Source organism: Musca domestica, unplaced genomic scaffold (genome assembly GCF_030504385.1).
Source record: "Musca domestica strain aabys unplaced genomic scaffold, Musca_domestica.polishedcontigs.V.1.1 252, whole genome shotgun sequence".
Taxonomy (NCBI): Eukaryota; Metazoa; Arthropoda; class Insecta; order Diptera; family Muscidae; genus Musca; species Musca domestica.
The window spans coordinates 25933-51360 of NW_026712280.1; the positions used below are offsets into that span (position 1 = coordinate 25933).

Here is a 25428-nt window from a genome sequence, read left to right on the forward strand (position 1 = left end):
AATTTTCGGAAGGTTGTGTTTTCCTAGGCAAATTTGAGAAGATCGCATGCATATTTCCGGAAGGTAGAAGAATGCACTTCAAAATCTTTGTTGGAAATCAGCTTATTTGCTTCGGGAGTTAGCCATCTTGCTCTTGATAAATTATCAGAATATTAATGAGTAACTCCTAAAGGTATGCAACATAATGTGTTATTTAGGTTTTGGTTTACATCAAATTCAAAGTTATTTACAACAATTACAAAGAGGACTCAAGCTCAACATGGTCTTCTTTGCCCTCTAATTATTCCAAGCCCGTTCCCTTGACTGTGGTTTCGCCAGATAGTAGATAGGGACAGCATGAATCTCGTTAATCTGTCCTGAACTGATATCGGTATGGATTACTTTAAATTAAAGAATTGAAGGATATGTCCATTGAAACTCATCAGAGTCAAAGTGTATGACTGTCTGATCCACATTCTACAAAAATTGAGATTTTTTTAGATTCCATATACAGATCCTATTCAGATTGTGAACTTTTTATACCGTCAGCCATATGGCTACAGAAGGTATATATACCACTTGATACGGCAAAAACGTGTCTCATCGAAATAACGGTTTTAGACCCTAGGTCTCTTTGGACCAAATCTGTTTCAGGACATTTAAAGTCGATCTAGAGATGTCCGTCCGTCTCTCTGTCTGGCTGGCTGGTGCACGTGATAACTCTCGGAGGGAGTGTCTGATTTGGTTCAAAAACTTAGATTTAGTTCGGAAATGGAAAAAATTGGTCCACTTCTTCTGGCACAAAAGTTCAACAAAATTTACCGCATAAAACACGAAATGATCATCCAATTTTGTGGAAATCCCAATATTTTTATCAGTTCTAGGTCAGGTGCGAAAATGGATCAAATCGGTCCGTTCCAACATGTACCTCCCACACAAAGGGTCAACATTTGGAATAATTACAACTCTTATAAAGTGCGAAATACACACCCGATTCGCTCCAATTTTCGCACATTGCAGTATTTCTACTAAAAACCAGTAAAGAAAGCCTTAAAGTCGGGCGGGGCCGACCTTATGATACCCTACACCACTTTGCTAATTTAGTAGAGCTGCGCAACACAATTAAAAGTTTTTATGGGAGAATTCAATCATACACGCTATGAATATAATTATAATTTAAAGTTCAAAGGACTTAATATGCCGAAGCATTTGTATCTTTTAAATTCGGACTTGTATTGCTTATTTGATGCAGAATTAATTTGAAATCGGATAAAGATATATATGGGAGCTATATCCAAATCGAAACCGATCTCGATAAAATTTGGCAAATATATTTCTGAGCTGTATTTGATATATTTCCTTGAATATCGTTGTTACGGAGTGCATATTACGGCTGTGGGTAACAAATACAACAAATCGGATGAACAATATATATGGGAGCTATAGCTATATCTGAACCGATTTCGATCAAATTTGGCTTACATATTTTCAGGCCTAATTTGGGTGTATATGCAAAATTCCATACAATTCGGGCTGATATTACACGTTTGGTGCACAACAAAAGGCAAATCGGACGAAGATATATATGGGAGCTATATCTAAATTTTGACCGATTATCTCCAATTTCAATAGGGTTCGTCCTTGGGCCAAACAAAAGATCTTTGCAAAATTTCATCTGGATCGGGCAATAAATGCGACCTGTACTTTGTTTACAAAAATACATGGACAGACGGACGGACAGACGGACGGACAGACGGACGGACAGACGGACGGACAGACGGACGGACGGACAGACGGACGGACGGACATGCATAAATCGACTCAGAATGTGATTCTATGCAGATCATCAAAAGGAACTATGGGTCTATCTCGTTTCCTTCTGCCTGTTACAAACAAATGCACAAAGACATAATACCCTGACCACCTTGTGGTGTAGGGTATAAAAAGATTAGATGTAAAGATGGAATATGTCGGTCCACTCCTTCTGGTACCTCCCCCACAAAGTGTTAACATTTAGAATAACCATGAAGATCATTATACCCGAAATAAGCATCCGATTCCGATTCAAATTTCACACATCCCAGTACTTCTACTTAAGCAAAATTTGGTGTGAAGATGGGAGATAATGGACCACTCCTTCTGGTACCTCCCCCACAAAGGATCAAAATTTAATTATAACGCATATAAAATTTGAACTAAAAAAAATTATAACTCTCATAAAACGTGAACTTTTCGAAATATTATCAAATATCTTCTTCTATCTTCTTCTTTATATCTATAAAAGAGGAAAATGTTTGTACGTTTGTTTGTTTGTTTGTTTGTAATTTATGGACTCGAAAACTGCTGAATAGATTTTTCTGAAAATTTCCATATATACTGCAACATCGCCTGAAAGTAACATAGGCTATATACATGTTTGAATTTCCACTTGGAACTGGAGATATAGCATCAGAATCGGAGGTACCTCCCAAAAATTTAGATTTTATATGCACATATCTATTGATCGGTTAAAGATACAGTCTCCAAATTTGGAATGTGTAACGGAATTTGGAACAAAAATAAGTTTGCTAAATTATATTGTAATCGGTTCAGATTTGGATATAGCTCCCATATATATTTTCGACCGATTTCGTTCATTTGATGCCTCAAACACAATATGAATGTTCGATTCCAATGAAATTTGGAATATGTGACGGGATTTGATCCGAAAATAAATTTGTCAAATTATATTGAAATCGGTTCAGATTTGGATATAGCTCCCATATATATTTTCGGCCGATTTCAAGCATTTGATGCACCAAACACGCTATGTATCCCCAATTTCAATGAAATTTGAAACGTGTGATAGATTTTATCTAAAAAAATTTATTTCCCAAATTATATTGAAATCGGTTCAGATTTGGATATAGCTCCCATATATATTTTCGACCGATTTCATGTATTTGATGCACCAAACACGCTATGTATCTCTAATTTCAATGAAATTTGAAATGTGTAGCGGAAATTAAAACAAATATACATTTGTCAAATTATATTAAAATCGGTTCAGATTTGGATATAGCTCTCATATATATTTTCGACCGATTTCATGTATTTTATGCACCATACACGATATGTATGTTCGATTTCCAAGAATTTTGGAATATGTAACGGGATTTTGATTAGAAAATAAATTAGTCAAATTATATTAAAATCGGTTCAGATTTGGATATAGCTCCCATATATATTATCCGCCGATTTCACATATTTGATGCACATTTGACAAATTATATTCAAATACGCTCAGATGTGATTATAGCTCCATATATACTCAGCCGATTTCACATATTTGATGCACCCAAAGCGAGAGAGACAAAATCTGGCACCAGCAAAAATTGCACAATTATATTGAAATCAGTTGAGGTTTGGATATAGCTAACATATATATTTCGGCCGATTTCATACATATTATGCACCAAACACGATATATATGACCGATTCCAATGAAATTCAGAATGTGTGGCGGAATTTTGTTATAATAATAAATGTGATAAATTAATTGGAAATTAGTTAAGATTTGGATATAGCTCCCATATATATATTCTCGGCCGATTTCACATATTTGACGCACCAATTTCAATTAAATATGAAAGGTGTGGCGGAGTTTGGTGTAAAAGTAATTTTTTTTAAATTATATTTAAATCGGATCAGATTGGGATATGATTTTAATAAGAACCATTGACCCACAACGCCTTAGGCTAACACTAAAAAACAACACAACAATTTATTTGAAATACGCTTATTACGGCGAAGTATGTTGCTATCTTGAATTCACTACTTGCAATAGAAATGCCACTCTACTTAAAAAAATTGCAGTTTCCTGCACGCTTGGTATTTGCTATGAAATAAATAAATCCAAAGGACAAACCCTTCGTGTATGCATGTCATGTTACTGCTTTTGTAATGATTTTGTTTATTAACGCATTAAATTAGTGCAATATTTTTTTTAATTTTTAAATTTGTTTTTCTTTATCCAACATATATTCGTAAATAAAATTTTGAATGCATATAAAATCAAAAGGGGTAGCGAAGCGCACCGGGTTCAGCTAGTTTCATATAAAATAAGTCAAGTAGCTGATATAAAATCCAAATGTGATACGTTTTAATATTTTTAGCAGACTTATGTCAGATACCAACACCTACAACTTCTTCTTGAATCATCCATAACTAATTGTTTTTGAAAACAAACGAATAAATACATAATAACCCTGCAAAAACACCTCTATATATGCATGCCAGAAGTAAAAGTGGATAAAAATAAAAAGAGCTCAATAATTTTTTATTTATTTATTATTATTATTATTTTTTTTTTTTTGAATTTTCTATTTACATTTTCTTTCCATATAAAAGTGCTTATGCACCACAAATATTCACTTCAATGGAGAATTAAATGAAATTTATTTATTTCATGTGTAGGTGTGTGGGCATGTGTGTGTATGTGTGCGGGGCAACAATAAAAGTCAGTTTCTACTGGCGACAACCGATTTATATGATTGACCAGATGTACATATATACCTACATATATTGTGATATATTTATTCATACGAATATCTCAAATAGAGAAGATGTCGAAGACGAATGCCACAACAACAGCAGCGACAGCCACCATCGCCATCACCACCACCACCACCACCACCAAATCTTACTTAATTCACTTTGTCACTTTAATCTTCTAAAGATACACTTTTGTCCAGTTGCCCTGCCTTTACGGAGTGGAGGATAGGAGGAGAGAAACTCAAACTTTTTTCCTTGTCATTGTCGTCTTTTTTCCAACAATGAAAATTTAGCTTTTTTCCAAACGAAAAAATAATAATACACACACACGCACACAGACATACATGCCAAGCACCCATCACCCACACCAAGCTAGCCACCAACCATACCTTGCACAGCATTGATTGTGATTTAATGTATCTAAGCTGGCTGTACGGACGAAGACGGCAGTGTAGAATCCAAATGTTATTTTGTATCAACCAGCAGCGCACGTTTGATTCCGAATGGTGGCTGGAGCTCCTTAAAGTAAACCCCACAAAAACATTCGCCACCATAGCCACTAAGTTTTACTCCCAGGAGGAGGAGATGGCAAAGGTGCTGCGGGCATTATGCGGTCGGTATGTGACCGATGATGTTGTTGTCGTCGTTTAATGACAAACAAACGATTACATTTGAATTATTCTCTCGTATAGGACACACGGTGTCCCATTGTATTCAAATTAAAGTAGAAAAATGATTTGTGAAAAGAAAGAAATTTTAAGTGATAATATTGCACAGATACATGCACACACACATACACACGGTATGAGTTGTAGTCGTACAAATGTTCAGATCATACATTTATACAATTCCATGGCAGTGGGGGTAAAGTGTGGCGAAGAAAATGTGAAAGCGTAAGAACAGATATTTTGGGAACTGAAATATTCTAGGGGGTTATTAAAAAACTAATATAAAACAAGTAAAATAGTATCAGTCGGTTTTGCCGACAGATGTATGTGGCATATTTGAAGAGAGATGGACGCTTATTTCGCTTTCTTTGAGAGTTTAGTTTTTAAAAATTTTGAACCCTATGTGGGACAGGTACCAGCAGAAATGGTCCGATCTCTACCATCTTTATAACAGATCTTGTGCTGATAAAAATATTAAGATTTGCCAAGTCTGAATGGAATCGGATGTTAATTTCGCGTTTTATCTGCTTCATGAATATACAAAATGCTGACCCTTTGTGGGGGAGATACCAGAAGAAGTGAACCAATATATTCAATCTTCATACCAGACCTTGGGTTAATATTAATATTGTGATGTGTGTAATTTGAAGAGAACCGGATGCTTATTTCGATTTTTTTTTATTTTATAATTTTGGTAATTCCAAACTTTGAACCCTGTCCGATCTCTACCATCTTTATAACAGGTCTTTTGTTTATGGAAATATTGAGATGTACCAAGTATGAATGGAATCGGATATTAATTTCGCGTTTTATGAGCTTCTTGAATATTCAAAATTTTGACCCTTTGTGGGGGATGTACCAGAAGGAGTAGACCGATATATTCCATCTCCACACAAGACCTTAGATTAAAAAAAAATATTGTGATCTGTGTTGGAGACAATTGGACTCTTACATTACATTTTATATAAGTTGTAATTATTCCAAATTTTGACCGTTTGTGGGGGGAGGTACTTGCTGCAGTGGACCGATATTGTCCATTTTCGTACCTGACCACGTTGCAAATATTAGGATTTGCAAAATTGGAGTAAAATCAGATTATTCTCTCTCTTTTTTGTAAGGGAGTTACAAGAAGGAGAGGACCGATATTGCCCATCTCCGAACTCGAGCTAATTTTGACAATAATATTACGATGCACCAAGTTTGAACCAAATCGGATACTCCCTTCGAGAGTGAGCACCAGCCAGCCAGACGGACGTACATTGCTAGATCAACTCCAAGTGTCCTGAAACGGATTTGGCTAAAGAGACTCAGGGTCTAAAACCTTTTTTTTTTTTGATGAGGCACGCTTTGGCCCTATCAAATGTTATATATTCTCACTAGCCATATGGCTGAGGTTATGAAAATTGGAATTGAAAATTGTACTCCCTTGAGAAATATATTTCCAGAAATGACAAGTTATTTAGACAATTATATTCTACCGATTAATAAAAAAAATAGCATCCCTTAAAAGATTTCAAATGAAATAAACTGTTTGGCTGCTGTTTCAAATGAGGGGTTTAGTTTGGAGAGAGAAAAAATTAAAATGAATGAGAAATGAGATCCATAATGAAAGTAGGTGAGAGTTAAAAAGAGAGTTGTTCTCTTCTTTTCTCAATTCGTATACAAATGACCCACATTTACAAATTTCTGGCCAATCGATCATCAATTACTTCTGGAATATGTCACAATTACGTGAGCATTGAAAACACAATGCCCACAAATAGAACAGAATCTAAGCAGCATTTGACCCGCATTAAAACTGACCAAAAACACACACACACACCTACATATTAAAATTCTCTAAAAAAAAAGATGTTTTTATTCAATTTGTACAATAAGTTTGCTACGTTTTTAAGTTTTGGAAAAACTCACCACCATCATCGCCAACAGCGACAGCAATAAAAAGCGATCTCCAGCAATCATCACACATTTCAAATTATTTCACCAACACCAACACAGTGACGATTGAGCGTGATCATATTGCACTCAGCCGCTCGCACAAATTACTCTAATGCTCACACATAATCATCATTTTGAATCTGACCCCAATGCCCTGCCCCGCTCTGGTCATGTACATTCCTCATTGTCATCATTGCCACCGGCCAGAGTACTTTTCGTCACATTTTCACCGACTGGCATCAAATTGTCAGCGTCGTTGCTGTTTTTGTGTCTGAGCTTCAGGCATTAGCTCCCAGCTTAAGAGAATTCAGTTCGCGAAAATACAGCGGTAACAGAACACCACAATCAAGCCAAATTTCGTGTGTTTTGAAAGCGTTTCCTTTGCAAATGCCTACATAACCTACAAAAAGCAAAAGTTTGCCGCTTACATCGAAGCTAAGAATGAAATTTCAAGATCAACCAATTAAAAATATCAGCGACACAACGCTTTTGATATTCCGCCGACAGTGACGTACGAATAGAAAATCGACAGAAAAAAATCTACGGCTAAAAAACGCAATAATTAAATTCGCCACAACAACGGAAACTGAGCGTTTCTTTCAACTAGACCGCCGTCTTCGTGCCGGAGAAACAGTTACATTCGATTTTTCCACCGAATAATCCCGGTTTCGTGAGCGTCTTTCGTCCATACCATCCATGATTCGCGCAATTCCCCAGCATAAGAAGAAACAGATCTTAAGCTACACCCCGGTGAAGACGGTCCTACATCCGATTCTGGTCGTCACTTTTGTTTTTGTTTAGAATGCGGCTGCCGTTGATGATCGCCGCATCTCATTTGTTCAACAACGAGAATTCGCACTCACACTAAGGAAAATGATGCTGGCTTGCTCTGCCACCGCTGTCATTGTATGTGTGTGTGTGCGCGCTGCCCATGTAGTGGTTAAATAACGCCTGTTCTATTTTCCCCAAAAGAATAAGAAAATCGACAATTTGTCATAGAGTCGGTCGCCTTTAAATTCGCCGAGTGTGTGTGTATGTGCGTGAGTGTATGTGTGTGTTTTGCTGTGGGGAGCGAACGTGGCTGCCGTTGTCGCAATTGTCATATGTGTGATGAGCACATTTTTTGAGGCTGAGCACAGTTTCTGACGAGCGGTGTTCAAAATATCAACCAACGTAACTACGATCGCGCTTACGATCTTCGGTTAATCGAACAGCAAAAAAAAAAAAAAAACAAAATTTACAATAAATCACAACAACAAGTGAAAAGTGAATTAAAAAAAAAACAGAAACAAAACAAAATAACAAGCCTTTAAAAAAACAACATAAAAACCAATTGAAATTGGGAAACAACAAAAAACCTCGAACTCGAACAACAGACGGGGTTTGGAGGTTTTTTTCCATTTGTTACATTTAATTTTGTTGTGCTAAATATTCGGAAAAATCAAAACATTAAATGAAAACCGTTTAAAAAGATTGCTGTTTATTTTTTTTATCCCCACCAACAAAAAACCAACAACAAAAACTCCATTACCGCAGACGCTCAGACAGCCATCCATTCCACGGCAAAATGGAAGATTACTGGGGTTTAAGTGACACAAATGGTATATCCTGCCAGCTAAACATAAGTTATATTTTCTATATATAAATGCAACAACAAGAACAGAGTTTGGAGCACCAAAAAAGTTCTAAATATCTACACAACAAACTACAAAAAATATTAATTGCAATATTTAATTGTTCAATTTTTACTGGATTTCCCTTACCTCACCTAGAAATCAATTATAATTAATTTTTATTTTTTGGAAAATTAAATCGAAGCTATTGAAATATTTACCTGGAGCTTTAAAATATATGTACATAATTATAGTATGCTTCGTTTCTTGCGAACTGCATCGCGCTGTTATAAAATTGCAGATAGATTAAAGTTGCTGTCGCAATGACAGTACTCGAGACCTTCCGGGTCGTAGACCGTAGTCTAAACTATTGAATGAAAACTTTCTTATTCAAATTTTGATTTAATTTTTTTTGTGAACAATTAAAACCCCAAAAATCTAAAAACCACAACCAAAAAGTTTAAAAGGTTTAACTACAAATAAATTAAGAAAAATGCAACTCTGTAGAGGGTTTTAATTCTGCCAAGTAGAATTTTAAAGTATATGATTATTTGTGTGGATTATTTACTTATTTTTGACAAATATTTAGATTTGAAAAAAAAAACATGAAAAGAATGCTGGGGTTTTCACAAATTTAAATTCATGATAGGATTAAAATATTATTTCATCTCAGAACTCTAAAATGTCTTCCCTATTGAAAATGTGTATTTTTTGATACGAGTGAATAATTTAAAATTGTTTCCCTTATTCTTCAAAACAATAAACGCAAACTGCATATTACTCTGCTCCAGAACCTGCAAGAATTTATTAGTTTTGCATTTTTTTTGTTTTTATATAAAAAAAGGACAAATTTGTACATAATATATATGTCATATCATATTAAAGAGGTTGTTTATTTTATCCATCAGTTGTCCCAGATTATTTTTTTTTCTTCGGTAGAACACCTGCAGATTGTCTCGGACCCTTCAAGTCTTTTTCCTACTTAGCTTAATATTGTTATTATCAACATGCCAAAAATGGAGTTATCGATATTCAATTGTAGGCATTGATTATAGTTATCAACATTAATCTGATTAAACGCTAAAGTGATAATCACAGACATAGCGGCGGCAAAGCAGTTGCTCAGGAGCATTTTACTTTTAAATGGTATTTATTGTTGGTCTGTTCCAGAACCTGCAAGAATCTGCTAATTTTGAAAAATCGGTTATCTTAGTAAAATTTGCAGTTCTGGATATCCATATTTCGATTTTTTTTATCGAATCTGGTGGTTATTTCTCCCTAGTGTCTTTTTGTATACTATTGGGCGCCAAAAACAAATAATGTGGAATATCTAAACAAAAATAAATACCGGACTGCCGGTTTTCAGTTGACCAACTGAAACTGGAATCTCTGTTATAAACTATTTTTCAAAACAGCAAATGATACCCATTTCATTGTTTTTGTTTAGATTTGATGCCATACTTGGAAATGTTTGTAGCGTCGGTGGCGATCGGCGTTTCAATCAACACCGTCGCATGCCACCATCGCCACCATTCAAATTAAAACGAGCCATGCCAGACAAATCTGTTTTTGATTTTGCTTTAATTTTTCCATTTTGCTCATTTGTAATTAAAAGGGGTAAACTGTAGCTAAAAAAAAAGAAAAACAGAGAAACGTGCAAATGTTCTGTGTCATTTCATTTCAAACATTCATGTGGAGGCGAGTGACATATGCTCTGTTCCAATACCTGTAAGAATCTCCTGCTTTTACCATTTTCTTCGATATCATAAAGGGAAAATCGGTTGTCGTAGTAAAACTACTACAGACCATGGTACAATGATATCAAGGTAGGGCTATGATACCATATGATTTTAATTTTTTTATTTTCTTGGCTTAATATGTCATCTTTATTTGTTTATCTATGTGTTTTCTTTTCAATAACAACAAAATTGTTCAGAAAATATTCAAATTCGGGTTCAAAATGTTTATTTCAACGTATGTATCGACAACATCTAGAGTTTTTGTAGCGAAATAATCCTTTAGAGATATATAGTACACGATTTTGAAAAGAAATGTTGATCTTTCATTCAGTTATCGCGTTTTTCAATTATTTATTCAAAATAAATGCAACAAGTTGTTTGATTTTTTATTGTTTTGATACTAATTCTGACATTACAAGCCAAACAGGTAGACCTCTATACTTGCAATTTTCTCAAAGTTGGCCTACCTTCTCTTCATTGTACCATGCTACAGACCAATAGAAGCTTTTATAGTACAACTAGTCCTTTATCTATTCCCATGACTCAATCAGAAAGGTTGCTCAACTTCAAGAAACTAGGAGAAATGCAACTCTGTACCGGAGTTTTATAGTGTCAAATAAACATTTAAGTATGCAACAATTATTTTTTAATTTTTTTTTTACATTTTTTACCAAAATTCTTATAATGGGAAACCCACAAGCCATGAATGGAAAATTCCACAAAAATTAATCTACGATTTTTGGACTATACAGTTTTATACCAAAATTGTACCATTTCTTAACTTAAAAAATATGAATTTCTCTTGCAATTGAATTCGAAAAAATTTAAAATTATTTTATTTTTGTATTCAAAACAATATACACTCAAACGCATTTGTGAATACTCTTGCTATTGTTGGTGCTTTCTGATAAGGGCTTATTTTTATACCCTACACCACAAGGTTCAGGGTATTACACCTTTGTACATTTGTTTGTAACATGGAAAAGGAAACGAGATAAACCCATTGTTCCTTTTGATGATCTGCATAGAATCACATTCTGAGTCGATTTATTCCATCCGTCCGTCTGACCATGTATTTATAAACAAAGTACAGGTCCTCAATTCTTGTTCTATGAAAATGTGAAATGAAAAGTTTTATAAAGGAAAGAAATGTCAAATGAAAAATTTTATAAAGAAAATATTTTTCATTTCATATTTTCATAGAACAAGAATCCAGCCCCAGGTCGCATTTATTGCTCGATCCAGATAAAATTTTGCACAAATCATTTCTTTGACCCAAGGACGAATCCTATTGAAATTGGAAATAATCAGTCAAAATTTAGGTATAGCTCCCATATACATCTATTTCTTATTTGCCTTTTATTGTTCACCAAATGTGTAATATAAGCCCAAATAGGATGGAATTTGGCATATACGACCAAATTGAGCCTAGAAATAAGCATGTCAAAATTGATCGAAATCGGTTAAGATATAGCTATAGCTCTCATGTATATTGTCCATTCGATTTGTTATTTTTGTCCTCCGCAGCCGTAATATGCACCCTGTAACAACGATACTCGGGGAAATATATGTCAAATACATCTCAGAAATACTTTTGCCAAATTTTATTGAGATCGGCTCAAATGAGAATATAGCTCCCATATATATCTTTGCTCGATTTCAAGTGGTTAACATAAACCAAAATTGAATGGATTTTGGCACATTATCACAAATTTAGCCTGGAAGAAATTGTATCAAATTCGGTGAAGATATAGCTATACGTACCATATATGTGTTTCATCCAATTTTGTATTTTACTCCCTCACACCCGTAAAATACTCTCCACAAACAACAATATTTGGTGGCAACTATCAGATGCAGCATAGAAATACCTTCGCTAAAGGAATATAGGAATCTGTTCAGATTTGGATATAGCTCCCACACAAATCTTCACCCAATCTTTTTTTGCGCCCAAAAATTGTAATATCAGATCAAATAGGCTGAAATTTGGTGATGATACGTGTCAAGAATTAATGTAGGATATATTAACAAAGGAAACAACAACACTTTTTCATTCCTACGAAAAATAGAATTTCTCATTTCTTCTCATATTCTTCGCGTCGATTGAAAAGGAAAACAAATAAGAGAATTTGCAGACTTCTTCTTCATAAAAATGGGTCCGGTTTTAAATATTTACTTCTTCTCACGTCGTTAAAACTGTTTTTCAATGATGTATCAACAAATAACAGATTTCTTTCCTGGTTTTTCAATCTTCCTTACCCCTTACTCTTCTAATTCCAATGCATTTCGTATTCTTTATAAACTAAATTCTTCCAAAACTCTACATAACTTCATCCTAAATCTCAACGATTTCCAGCTTAGAAGATAAATGATTTCTCTCTTTCGAATACGTTTTTTTTTTCTTAAATGAAACTGAGCACCTTTTTATGCAAATGATTTGTGTCTAACAATAAACAATGATTGCACAACAAATTTGAAGAAAGGAACCAAATAAAAATCATTTATCTCATCAGAGTCTGCGGACTGAGAAAGCAAATGAAATTGCTCTTTACGAGAAAAAAGAAAAAAAAAACAGATCCGCAGGTGGTGATTATCCACGGCTTAGGAACTCACCACGCAGCAGAGATTCACCCATACACACACACATACGGCAAATGAAATCACAAACGTCTGAAAGATTACATACAATCTCTGTGCACATATGAGTGTACGTGTGTGTGTGTGTGTATGTGTGTGCTCATAGAAAACCATGAAAGATCCGTAAAGTAGAGTAAATGCCTTAACTAGAAGCGCGATAATACGAGTTTAAATTAAAGATGATCATAGGTTGTGGTCCATAGATCTCGAAGCGAACGATGAGTATGTAAAAGATAATAAATAATAATGGCAGTCAACTGCTAACGGCATCAAGAGCAAAATACAACAGCAGCAGCAACAACAACAAAGTGATGTGATGTGATGATTAAGAACATCACACCCAAAGCAATTTAGAATAAAATATCAACGATCATCAGCATCATCATCATCATCTGAAGCCATAGAGTGATTCAAGTGGATTTTGTCGGTATACAAGAAAAGTGGATAAATGAACTTATCAAAGAGAATTAAAACGAAAGAAATACATTTGAAGAGTACAAGAAAATGTAAAATTAATAAAACAAATTTGTTCGTATGTATGGATGTATATTACGATGATGATGACGTTGATAGTTATGACGTCAATTTTGGACTTGGAATAAGGTTGAGGATATTTCTTATGTAGGAGTATGTGTGTTACATGTTCAATAAGACAAATGCTAAAGCTGTGTACCACCTGGCGTATGATCAATCAATTATTGCTGTATGAATATTGAATAGTAAATGTCAGAAAATTTCAAAAAAGGAGAAGAAATTGATATTTTTTCGACCATATTTTTTCGAAACTTTTTACGGCACGGTTTTATGCAGAGAGCATCACTGCATTTCAAAGAAAAACTACACCTATTCAATATTTTATATCGACCTTTTTAGAATTTTGTTTTTTGATTTGTTTTTCATTTGATGTTATTTTATATATCAACTATAAATAATTAATTGTAAATTAAATTAATTTAAATGATATTTTTATGATCATTAGTCAGATGACATCGCATTTATCGCAATCATTATTCAATAATTCTCAACGCTAAATTTCGTTTAGCCTAATTTGATGAGGCACGCAAGACTATCGTCATATTGTTTTTTAAATCAAAAAGATAAATAAATCATCAATTGGATGTTACAGATTTGAATTTATTTTTTTGTTTTTGCTTATGAGTGAAGAAATTCTTAATCGGAGATGGGAAAATTATTGAAAAAGTGATAGTTATCCCTCTCTGTATCGAAATCTGCAACCAAATGAGGTATTTTTTGGGATAAAACAAGAAGAAACATGAGTTAGAATGGGCCAAACTTGTTGTACCCTGCACCATTGAAATAATGAAAAATGTTCTATCATTAAAATACGAACTTGAAATACCAAATATCGTTCCTAAAGATAAATTCATTTATTTAAATTCTCTATTGAATATCATTACATGGAAGCTTAGCCTAAAAGTGGACTAAAACGAAGTTAAATTAATCATTTACAGACAAATCTTTGATAAATGTGGTAAAACCATTCAAATATCAAAAAATCTGTCGAAGTCCTTTGAATAAGCACATCTTTTGGGAACTACTAAAGAATGTATTTTATTATAGAACTGTATAAGTTTTATGTAGCGGATGTGAACACTACAGGGCGAGATAAAAAAAACTGCAACAAAGTCAGACGCCATAGTTTTTACATTTTTTCCAAATTTTTTTATAAAGGAAAGAAATGTCAAATGAAAAATTTTATAAAGGAAATATTTTTCATTTCATATTTTCATAGAACAAGAATCCATTCCCTGGATATGGAGCGAGGAACCTCATTTTGTAACCATTCTTGGGTGGCGTGTGCTGAGTGCGATGGTGCTGGGTCCTGTTGGAATGTCCAAGGTCTGTGGCCAAAATGTTTGCGTGCCCAAGACTTTAATACTCTCTCCAGAATATTTTCGCGATAATATTCGGCATTTATTCTGATGCCACGGTCGATTAATAAGAGCGGAGAGTGACCATCGGCTATTATGGCGGCCCACACCATCACCATGGCAGACGCTTGAGTTCTGGTGGCCAACCGAAGGTGCACATTTTCAGCTGTCCTTTTTGGCAGGTAAACATGACCATTTTGTTTGTTTACAAACTGCTGGACAATGAATGTTTTTTCATTGGAGTAAACCAAATTCGGCAGTTCACCACTTTCGGCCAAGCGAAGTAACTCTTTAGCTCTTTTGAGTCTATTTTGGAATAATTTGGAATAATTTTCACAACTGTCGGACAAGTGGCTTATGACAGCTGTCTGAAGTTGGTTGCAGTTCTTTCATCTCACCCTGTATAAAAGATGGCTGCCATGCGACTTACGAAGATTTCTTTTAAGCAAATCAAAGTATTTTCACATATTCAGATTCATTTTTAACTTCCCTGATTTAACCACGACCGCAAGCCCCGCTATGCTCAATTATTTCCAATTTTTAGATCATTCAAAAATGAATAAAAAACACCGAAACAATCCGTAAAGGAGGGCATGGGAAAAAACAAAACCTTAATATGTCTAATTTCCCACGTGTCCCCGACATTATCAGTAGCAATTTTCTGAAATAATATTGGACAGTGATAATGGCATTTAAATTTCGTAAATCTCACCGATTATCTTTCAAAAAATGGAAATAATAAAAGCACAATACCCCAAACGTCAATCATTTTTCAAGGTTCCATTTAAGAAAGGGCATTTACTATGAGCTTATGTCAATGTCACTGTATTTTTGCAAAATAATAACTAAACTTGTATGCAAATATTTTCGAAATGCATACGTTTTTTGTTTTTGTTCTCAAATCAATTGTTAGAATTTCAAAATCAATTTGCCATCGAATTCTCATCATAAACAAACGCTCCGTAACCTAACAACACCAACAACAGATTTTCTTCCCCCATAACAATGTGTAAAGAGAAAAGAGACAATAATCGTCACACACACACACGCACACTCAGAGTTCTCTCACATTAGTAGGCAAACATTTCAATTCAATTCCGCGCGTATTGCAAAGTCAAATAAATCTACAAATGTAGGTGTGTATGTATGTGTGCGTATGTGGAAATGTGTTCGCACCAGAGTAGAGGTTCGTGATTTCTGTTTGTTGGCCAGGCCATCCATCCAGCCTGCCTGTCTATCTGTCTGTCCGTATGTCTCTCAGTAGCCAGTAGTTTGCGATTTTATTTTATTGTTACTTATTTTTTCAGACTTAATTAAGCAATTTAAGAATCATTTAATTGAGAGAGAAAGCATTTTACTTGACCGTTGAACGAACAAACGAACAAACACAGAGACACAGGGTGTTTCAAAGGCGGTCTTTTTGTTTTGTTGTTGTTTCTTTTTTGTGTTTTTACTTGAGAGTAAGAGTGGGGGTGTGTGTGTCTGTGTCGGTGTGCTTTCACAACGAATGTCAAAAGCCAAAACATTAGAGAAAATCCGCATTCTGACTTTATCTGCCTCGCATCGGCGAGGCTCAACAGCATTTAATTATCCATAATATTTCGTTTCGTTCGCTAGATTTGGATATCTTCTCTGGTGGAAATGTAAGATCTTTATCGCTCATTGTTTATTGCCGCATTGAATACTTAGTTTATAGCTTCCGTTTATCATTTGGCTTGATGTTGCTGCTATTGTTCTTCTTGTTGTTGTTGTTGTATTTTTTCGTTCAATCTTGAAACAAATTTGTTATTGTTCTTGGCAATCATTGCTATTGAAATTATTTTTAAGTTGCGTTTTTAATTTTCATTTTTTTTTCTCTTTCCATTTTTTCTAAATCAATTAAAATTGTTTGCAATGTTGTTGTTGCTGTTGTTTTCTTTTTTTCTAATTTTAAATTGTGTAAAAGTAGTACCGCCGCTTTATAATAGATATAATTTAAGTTTGTTTATTGTGTTGTCGTCATTTTTTAGTAGCTGACAAGTCAGGGTTTTTTTTTTTGCTCTGTTAAGTCGGCATTTGTTCCAATTTAGAAGAATTGAAGAATTTAAACAGTTTGCCGCCAAATTTAAACATTTAAATGACATTTCGATAAATTAGTTTTTGTCGTCGATTGCAAAAGGATGAATATGCGGTACACCTGTGCGTATGATCAATATTTGCAATACGCATACGACCCATGATCCGATTTCCGTTTTAATTTTGTAAATTGGGCTATTTATTACTTAAGCATATGTAAAAAGACGCTAGTTTTAGACAGACCAATATTGAAAAACTTAATAAGGACCATTGCCGAAGACTGGTAAATTCCATCACAGTTCACAAAAAACCCTTTAATCATTTGTTCGTTGGATTCGCCAGAATTTTGTAAAATACCACTAATAAATAATTCATTGAACTAATTTAAATTGAAAATATGAATTACGGTAGAACTTAAGGGCTAAGTACATAAGAAGCTTGAAGTCATGGCACGGCCTATTTTGTGACATTTCACAAAGGAATTACAGAGCCGCACTAAAATCCTGCCATCGTTTTTCATTATAATTTGGCATTAATATGCCTAGCCATGACTTCAAGCTTTTTATATATTTGCAGCCTTAGGGGTTTGTCCGTGCAATTAATTGTTAACAATTTTTTCCAAATTTTACAACATTTTATTCTCAAAATGTTTATTCCAAAGAATATATAAGGTGGGACAAGAAGACTACTTTTAATAACAATTTGACACTAAACTATGTTGTTCTTGCACTATTGTTAAACTCTCTTTGAGTTTAAATTCACAATATGTTTTTTGACAGCAAACTTAGTTGTTAGATGGGGTTGCTGGTCGAGCTTATATAAGTCATGGTTTATTCATTAGGTATACAGAAATCAGAAATGGGAGCCGATTTTCAATGCTGCTAAATTTGACAAGGCAAGTTACAAAGAATGCAGAGCTGGGAATGCTCATTTGAAATGAGCTCAATAGGAAATAGTTAAGAAAAATATCAAACCCATGGTAAAATTAAGAACGTAACGTCATTTCAAAAAAGACTGGCCATCTCTGCATTTTCTGTAATTTACCTTGTCAAATTTCACCGAATAAAATACAGTTTCCCATCTCTGATTTCTGTGTTTACAATGAATGTCAATGTCAAATGAATAATTTAAAAAAAATTAAACGTATGATTGCATGGCTTTACCTTCTTAATTCTACCATGATCAAACCTCAAAATCAATCACATAATCCAAAAACACACTAAACTAGTAGAATCGCCTGAAACTTTATTTAACTCCAAGGGAACGAGGAAAAATACAACTCTGTACTAGAGTCTTATATGTCAAATAGATTTTAAACGTATTCAAATTTTGTAATAATTTATACAAATTATTGGGATATCGAACACACCAATTTCCCAAATTCTAACTGGGAGTCGTCTGTTAACAGACATGTTCTGCAGTAGATAACGATTCGAGAGAGTGTTGTGAGTGTTTGCAAATTTTTGCCGGGTAATTTTCTTCTTGCAGTCACTTGTCTTTCTTAAAATTAAATTATTTTACAAAACTATGTTTCATAAAACTATTTTTAATAAAACTTTCTGTTTTTTCTCTTAAAAAACAACATTGTTTATCCTTTGTTTCTATTATGGCGCACAAATTGTTTTTTTTTCGGTTAATCAGCTGATTGGTTACTCAGGAATGTTGACTGTTTGCATTTTACAGCACAGTTGTCTTGTAAAAGAGAATATAACTACCTTACTCTCTGAGCAAGAAGGAAAGTTTTTAAGGAACCAGATTTAGAAAAATAAAAACAAATTATAAGGATGTCAATTGCGCCAGGTTCTGGAAAAGAGCTGCCTTCAAATATGTCAATTTAAAAAATATCGATCGATCTATTATGATAATCCAGGTTTAAGCGCAAAATATTTTTTGAATTACCCATTCGAAATTAACGCATTTTTTATTAATCCTTCTTTTTTCTCCCCCCCACCTCCCTTAGATATAAATTGTACACAGCCTGCTATAGATGATTTTCCACGGGATTTATTCACCGAGGCCCAGAGACAGTCGGGTGCTGTTGTACTTCATGTTATAGCCAGTTTATATTTATTCGTAGCCTTAGCTGTAGTATGTGATGAATATTTTGTGCCCGCCGTGGAAAAAATATGTGCAGGTAAAACCGGCCAACCTCTTGCAATGCCAAAGAAACCATCTTCTAATCTTTTTTCGTAAATCCCATCTTTTCAGCCCTTAATATGTCCAATGATGTTGCGGGAGCCACATTCATGGCTGCTGCCACTTCAGCTCCAGAACTTTTTGTAAATGTGATAGGTACATTTATTACAGAGGGTGACATTGGTGTGGGCACCATTGTGGGCTCAGCTGTCTTTAATATATTGGCAGTGGCGGCCTGTTGCGGCATTGGAGCCGGAATGGTAAGCTCTAATTTTACATGAAATATTATAATTGGAAATTATTCTCGGAAATGCATTCATCTTGCAGACAATACCCTTGGACTGGTGGCCATTGACACGCGACAGCATAGCTTATGGATTTACCGTGGCCGTTTTGATTTGTGTAATGCACGATGAGCGAGTTGAATGGTACGAGGCCTTGATTTTGGTGTCTCTCTATGCCGTCTATTTAGCCGTTATGTATTTTGACAAGACCTTTCAAAAATGTGCCAAGGGTAAGCATGGAAATTTTAATCGATAATTCTGGTTGCTGATATTGATGATTTTGTTGTAATGAAAAATTAAAAAAAAAAACATGGAAACAGGTGGTGTTAAACAAGCTCGTTCACGCAGCCGCTCCTCCAATTGTAGTATACAGACCAAGAACAGCAATGACAAAGAACCAGGTTTACTTAAATATGATTTAAACTTTTGCCTAATCCCTACTCCTGTTTTGTTCCATAGCTTTTCGTGTAACAAACAAAATTCTTGTTAACTGAGTTCTAGCCATGGCATTAATTGTAAAATTGCAATTTAATTATATAAGCTAATCTTTAAATGTATGTCGTGATTAGATCTCGAAACACAAGGAAGCTTTTAATGAAAATTTATTTAAATAAACTACATTTTCATTTAAAGTTCCCTTCAATTTTTTGTGTAATTACACCTTTCTCTCTTTACCAACCTACTACTAGATTCTTCTAATTTCCGCAACAAAAAAAAGGCTCACCTACTGCATATTTATTGCCCTCCCCCTCTACCTGTTCTCTATCACTATTATCGCATAAAAACATTCCAAGAGATATGTTTTTCAAACGTCAGATTGTCTTCTCTAACTATTTTCAATAATTCGCTGCTTTTCTGAAACAAACAAGAGATTTTCTGAGAATGTCACCAGTTCGAATTTTGCCTATCCATCACACTAATATCCCTAATATCCACTTGTAAATATGCTCACACGTGTAATGTTCTATTCTATGTTTACTTCCTGTTTGTTCGGCGCCTTTCACGTCATGCCACGCCTTTGTCTATGTCGTTGATGTTATTTACTTTAGCATATTTGGCTAATTCTTTTCCCTTCCCCATTTAGAAATTGTGGAGAATCGCATATGTCACAACTTATCTACAATTCAATTGAACGGTGGGGTGAACAACGAATCAGCCAAAGCACCGACATCCACAACACCGGCCATCGCCACCACCTGTATAAGTAACACCATAACCACCACCATTTCCACGGTGTCTACAAATAATTCCGGTTGTGTTGTGAAGTCTCCACCGGCAACAACACCAGAAAACACAGATGTTGAAGCTCCTACTGCTACAGCCAATGATACAGCCTCAACAAATGGCGAGGAGGAGGAAGAGGGCTATTCCCTGCTAACATATCCTTGGGGCAAGAGCTGCTTTGCCCAGTTCACATGGATTATTATTTGGCCAATACATTTGCTATTCCGCATTGCCATACCGGATTGTAAAAAAGCCAAGAACAATAAAATCTTTCCACTGACATTTGTGATGTGCATAGTTTGGATTGGATCGCTGTCGTATGTGGTTGCATGGATGATAACAATAATTGGTAAGCGTGACGCAAGAGAAGAAAACACTAAAAAATCTAAAATTCTTCCTTCCCCTATTTCAGGCGATACTTTAAAGATTCCGGACTCAGTTATGGGAATTACATTCTTGGCGGCCGGTACAAGTGTGCCCGAAGCGGTTTCCAGTGTCATTGTAGCCAAACGAGGTATTTTACTAACATTTGACATTTGCTCATATTCATAACACTGATAACTGGTTTTCTCTCGTCCAGGTCATGGCTCCATGGGTATTTGCAACTCAATTGGCTCCAACACCTTTGATATCCTACTGTGTTTGGGTGTACCATGGCTCATCAAAGCTGTCTTCTTCCCCATACAGCCAGGTCAAAATTATGTTGGCATTAATTCCGCTGGCTTGGAATATTCTGCCATAACATTGCTCTCCACCCTGTTTCTTTTGTATTTGACCTTCTCCTGCAACAAATTTAAACTGGATCGAAAAGTGGGCACGGCCTGTCTGGTGATATATTTGGTATTTCTGGTGTTTGCCTCCTTGATCGAATTGAACGTCTTCTTCCGGGTGAATTTACCAACATGTGGCAGATCGTGAAAAGCTTCCACAATGCTCTGAACATGGCAGCTCGGAGTGTGCAGATACTAATGCTAATGTCGTTTTGTTAAGTTAAGATATCAGTTAAAACAAAATCGATTTAAGTCCATTTATTTGCAACAACAACAACAACAAAAAGAAGAAGAACCAAATCATCTGTAGAACGCATAACACACAATCAGCAGAAGAGCAAGTCCTTACAACAAATGATGTTTAAGGTCATCGAACAGGAATTTCACGTAACGCGCACCCAAACCTAAACCCACACAACACCAACACCAACAAAGATATAATTCTAATCTAAAAACCGAAAGAGAATCATTGTTTAAGTCTATTTTAAGTATTATTATTATTCCATCTTGGGATCTTGTTGTACCAACAACTTTTTTCTTGTCTTCGCAGATGTCCTGATTATGCACCTGTCTCGAAATTTATCATTTATTATAAAAAATACATGAATGCATATTAAATAATATATAGACCGCCCCAAAAACAAACACTCAGTTCGTGTCATCGTGTAAGGAACATTTTAAATTTGCAAACATTTCTCGAGAAATATAATGTATAAACATTTTTGCGTTAAATATAAACAATTTAAAGAAATTTAATTTATTTTATAAGATTTTTAATTTAAATATTGAATAAAAACAGATTTTAAAAAAGAAATTGGTTTTATTTATGAAGAGACTGCAAGAAAAGTATTTATATATTTTTTAATTAATTCTTTGCTGAATCCCATTGGAATTTGTTAGGAAGTTTTTTCTTCCAAAAACGCTATTTTTGCGGAGAGAACACAAAAATATATTTAAAATGGAAAGGCGTACAGTACAATTTTCAGTAAAAACTCCAGATTTTAATATTATTAACGCTTCTATTATATAAATCCACATTTAAGTTATATTTGATTCTCCATAAAAATTATTGTAGCATAGCCATTAACGTTACTTTCCAAATTTTTTTTGTAACTTTTTCCCTGTAGTAGCATTCATATTGTATAAAAATACAATATTCCAGAAGTTAAAAGGACAGGGGTCAAATTCTATCATCGAAAAAATTGCGATAGAAATAAAGTTTAGGAATAAGTACCTTCAACTCTTAACATTCGATATTAAGACTTTTCTATCAAAATTTAAAATTAAATCAAGATAAACTATTAAAATTAAAATCTATTGAAAAATGTTCAATATGGAATGAGAAAATTTGGCCCTTGTTTCACCACACTAACTCATTTTAAAATATATATATTTTTATTCTTTTGAAGGATGCAGGAACGTCTGCAAAATATTGTGAACAGCTCATACAAGACAATTGCAAAAAAGCTAAATAAGTTAATATTTCTTCAGACGATTGCTCTCACGATTCCACTCATTTAAGAAAATAAATAGCAATGCATTTTTTCGATTGTTTTCCTTTATTACTTGTCATTTTCAAAAATATATACGTTTATTTATATATGATCTAATGCAAATAACTAAAAATTTAACAAAAGAACTATATCTTTTATTGTAAAAAAAAATTACTTTATCTTAATACGTGGGATCTGAAGAGAAAAAGAAAAACGTAACAAATAAAACTAATCATATTGTACCGTCGTCAATTCAAAATTCAAACTATAACAACTGAAAAATAGTTGCAGAGGATATCTTAACTTCGTACTCGAAGAAGGCGTCATAAGGAAAGCCTGGAAATAAAACGTTGGGTATATACATTGCTTAAGTAAACACAATTGTATGCTGCCTCCAAGGTATAGCTCTTCATTGGCATCAGTATAACAATGTTGCATTGCAATATTATTGCGGATTCTTTAGGCCTTGTTGGAATTGTAGAGTCTGCTGTTGTTTCTTGATTTCTTCTTGCATTTCGATGGCAAGCTTCTTGTACTTTTCTGCTTCCTTTTCATTCTTTTCGGTGCCATCACCGCGCGCATACATTTGACTTAGATTGGCGCAAGCATACATATTGCGTAGTTCGCATGCCTTAAACGCAAACTCAAATGCCTTTTTCATGTCCTTTTGTACAATATAATCGCTGTCCTTGACAGGTTTCTGGGTTGTTGGTGGTGCATGGGGATTGTATTCTTCGGGTTTACTTTGGACACCCGAAATGTGCATTCCAGACAAGTAAAAACATGCTGTGGCATTGTTCATATCACAACTCTTTGTCAGGTAAGTCAAACCCTGGAAAAACGTAAATGTTTCACTGATCGTATGGAATGTATTCATTCTCCATATTACTTACTTTCTGGACATCTCTATCGATTTCCTTTGGCATAGAACGGGACACCAACAAAAGACCAGAGTGCAGACAGGAATCAGAATCATTCAAATTGCAACCCTTTTCGTAGTAACTAAAGGCGGCTTTAGGGTCTCCTTTGCTTCCGCTCTTTCCCTTACCCAAGAAGCTATAGTTGCCGAATTTAAAGCAGGATTTTGCGTAACCATAATCGTCACATGTCGATTTGTATACCTTAGAGGCTTTCTCGAAATCTTTTTTGATGCCCTCCAAATAGTCACCCAGTAAATGACAGACTACAACAAGAAAAGGCACAAAATTAATTCCAGAGTTCTGGCAATGTGTTATTAACTTTTTTTAAGAAACAAGGAGGTTAGAATCTGCAATCTTTACAAACTAAACTAAAACTCTTCCCACCTTCCGGTTTCTTTTCAGAATAACACCCGAAGCGGTACTCCACTCCAAGTTTGTCTATGTACTCCTTAACGTCGGACTCTTTTTTTAGATCGTAGGCCATATTTTGTTCCCGATATTGATGTTGTCCGGCTTAATTGTTACTTTTTTATTTTTTATTATTATATAAATACAAAGCCAACCAATCACACAAAAACGGCGCTCATAGTGGATATTAAGGGTTCTACAGTTTGAAAAGTTGTCAACAGGTAGGGATATGCAGATGAACAATTGAACTTGTATAGGGTATTAACAATCTACTTTTGACACAGAAAACAATTGACTAGGGTGCTATAGATACATTTGAGCTTGTAATGCTGTACTGCTCACATTGAGAAAAAATTACAGGGGATTCTTTGGGTTTCAGGAATTGATTGAGAGATATTCACCCTTCTTCTACTTGACGACGACAACGCCGTCAACTCTCCAACTTATTTATTAAAATGCTTTAAATTTAATATTTTATTTTGGATTTTTCCAATACAAGTCAATGTCATCGTCAAATTTTCTTACAGAATACCAAAAACCCTAACAAATGACAATATTGAGACTTAGAATAACGAATCCCCAACGACATATAGAATAAGGGCCATTTTTACACTTTCAAAACAGCCTAGAATTTCAAATAACTATACCACGGCCTATACAAGGTTTCTATCGTATTTTATTTTGTGATGCCGATTTAAAACTGTGAGATAACTAGTAATAACCTTTTTGAAAAATTTATTAAAGTAAAAAAAAAAAAGAATAGTTTGCAATGTAAATCTGAAGCCCAATTCTAACAAGTTTCCCCAATTACTGGTACTGGAAAAATGTAAACCCACTATAGTCATAAAACAAATTGTGTTATTCAGTTTTTATTTATTTATTTTGAACACAATACGTGACCTTCCATTGTACTATTAATACACCGCTGGAAATGCCATAATCAAGTAAATTTCAACTTGTCCAAAACATCTTTACGTTATGGAATATCAATACTTGTCATAAATAATAGATTTTAACTCTATATAATGAGTGTATTGTCAACTTGATACATGAATAAATGTCATTTAATTTTAAGATAGTATTTCTTTTCAATTACTTTATTGTTTTCAAAATTCCAACTACACGTTTCGTTTTCATTA

At 34.4% G+C, this 25428-nt stretch overlaps 2 protein-coding genes across 3 annotated transcripts; one reads left to right on the plus strand and one right to left on the minus strand.

Annotated features, from left to right (window-relative positions):
- Window positions 1-7163: 7163 nt before the first annotated feature.
- LOC101888627 (sodium/potassium/calcium exchanger 3) lies at window positions 7164-22109 on the plus strand. Of its 2 annotated transcripts, XM_005177286.4 has the most exons (8): window positions 7164-8719; window positions 19015-19188; window positions 19263-19450; window positions 19518-19704; window positions 19795-19875; window positions 20559-21047; window positions 21111-21212; window positions 21279-22109. In XM_005177286.4, exons 1-8 carry the CDS (start codon window positions 8686-8688, stop codon window positions 21614-21616), a joined length of 1593 nt encoding a protein of 530 aa, XP_005177343.1. In that variant the 5' UTR covers window positions 7164-8685; the 3' UTR covers window positions 21617-22109. The 2 variants fall into 2 exon arrangements, with proteins under 2 accessions (XP_005177343.1, XP_005177344.1); XM_005177287.4 differs by lacking the exon at window positions 19795-19875 and having other exon boundaries at window positions 7167-8719.
- Window positions 22110-23004: 895 nt separating this feature from the next.
- LOC131802999 (cytochrome c oxidase assembly factor 7 homolog) lies at window positions 23005-24481 on the minus strand. The gene is made up of 3 exons (XM_059123863.1): window positions 24266-24481; window positions 23855-24144; window positions 23005-23793 (listed from the first exon to the last, which is right to left on the minus strand). The coding sequence occupies exons 1-3, from the start codon at window positions 24363-24365 to the stop codon at window positions 23407-23409; spliced, it is 777 nt and encodes a 258-aa protein (XP_058979846.1). The 5' UTR covers window positions 24366-24481; the 3' UTR covers window positions 23005-23406.
- Between the last annotated feature and the right edge of the window lie 947 nt (window positions 24482-25428).

Bases quoted from the DNA above. Each gene is read 5' to 3' on its own strand.
- LOC101888627 (XM_005177286.4), top strand. From the start codon at position 8,686: ATGGAAGATTACTGGGGTTTAAGTGACACAAATG. The intron at 21,048-21,110 runs GTAAGCGTGACG...CCCCTATTTCAG, and splicing joins ATGGATGATAACAATAATTG to GCGATACTTTAAAGATTCCG. The intron at 21,213-21,278 runs GTATTTTACTAA...TCTCTCGTCCAG, and splicing joins TGTCATTGTAGCCAAACGAG to GTCATGGCTCCATGGGTATT.
- LOC131802999 (XM_059123863.1), bottom strand. From the start codon at position 24,365: ATGGCCTACGATCTAAAAAAAGAGTCCGACGTTAAGGAGTACATAGAC. The intron at 24,145-24,265 runs GTGGGAAGAGTT...TTCTTGTTGTAG, and splicing joins TTCTGAAAAGAAACCGGAAG to TCTGTCATTTACTGGGTGAC. The intron at 23,794-23,854 runs GTAAGTAATATG...ACGTTTTTCCAG, and splicing joins TCGATAGAGATGTCCAGAAA to GGTTTGACTTACCTGACAAA.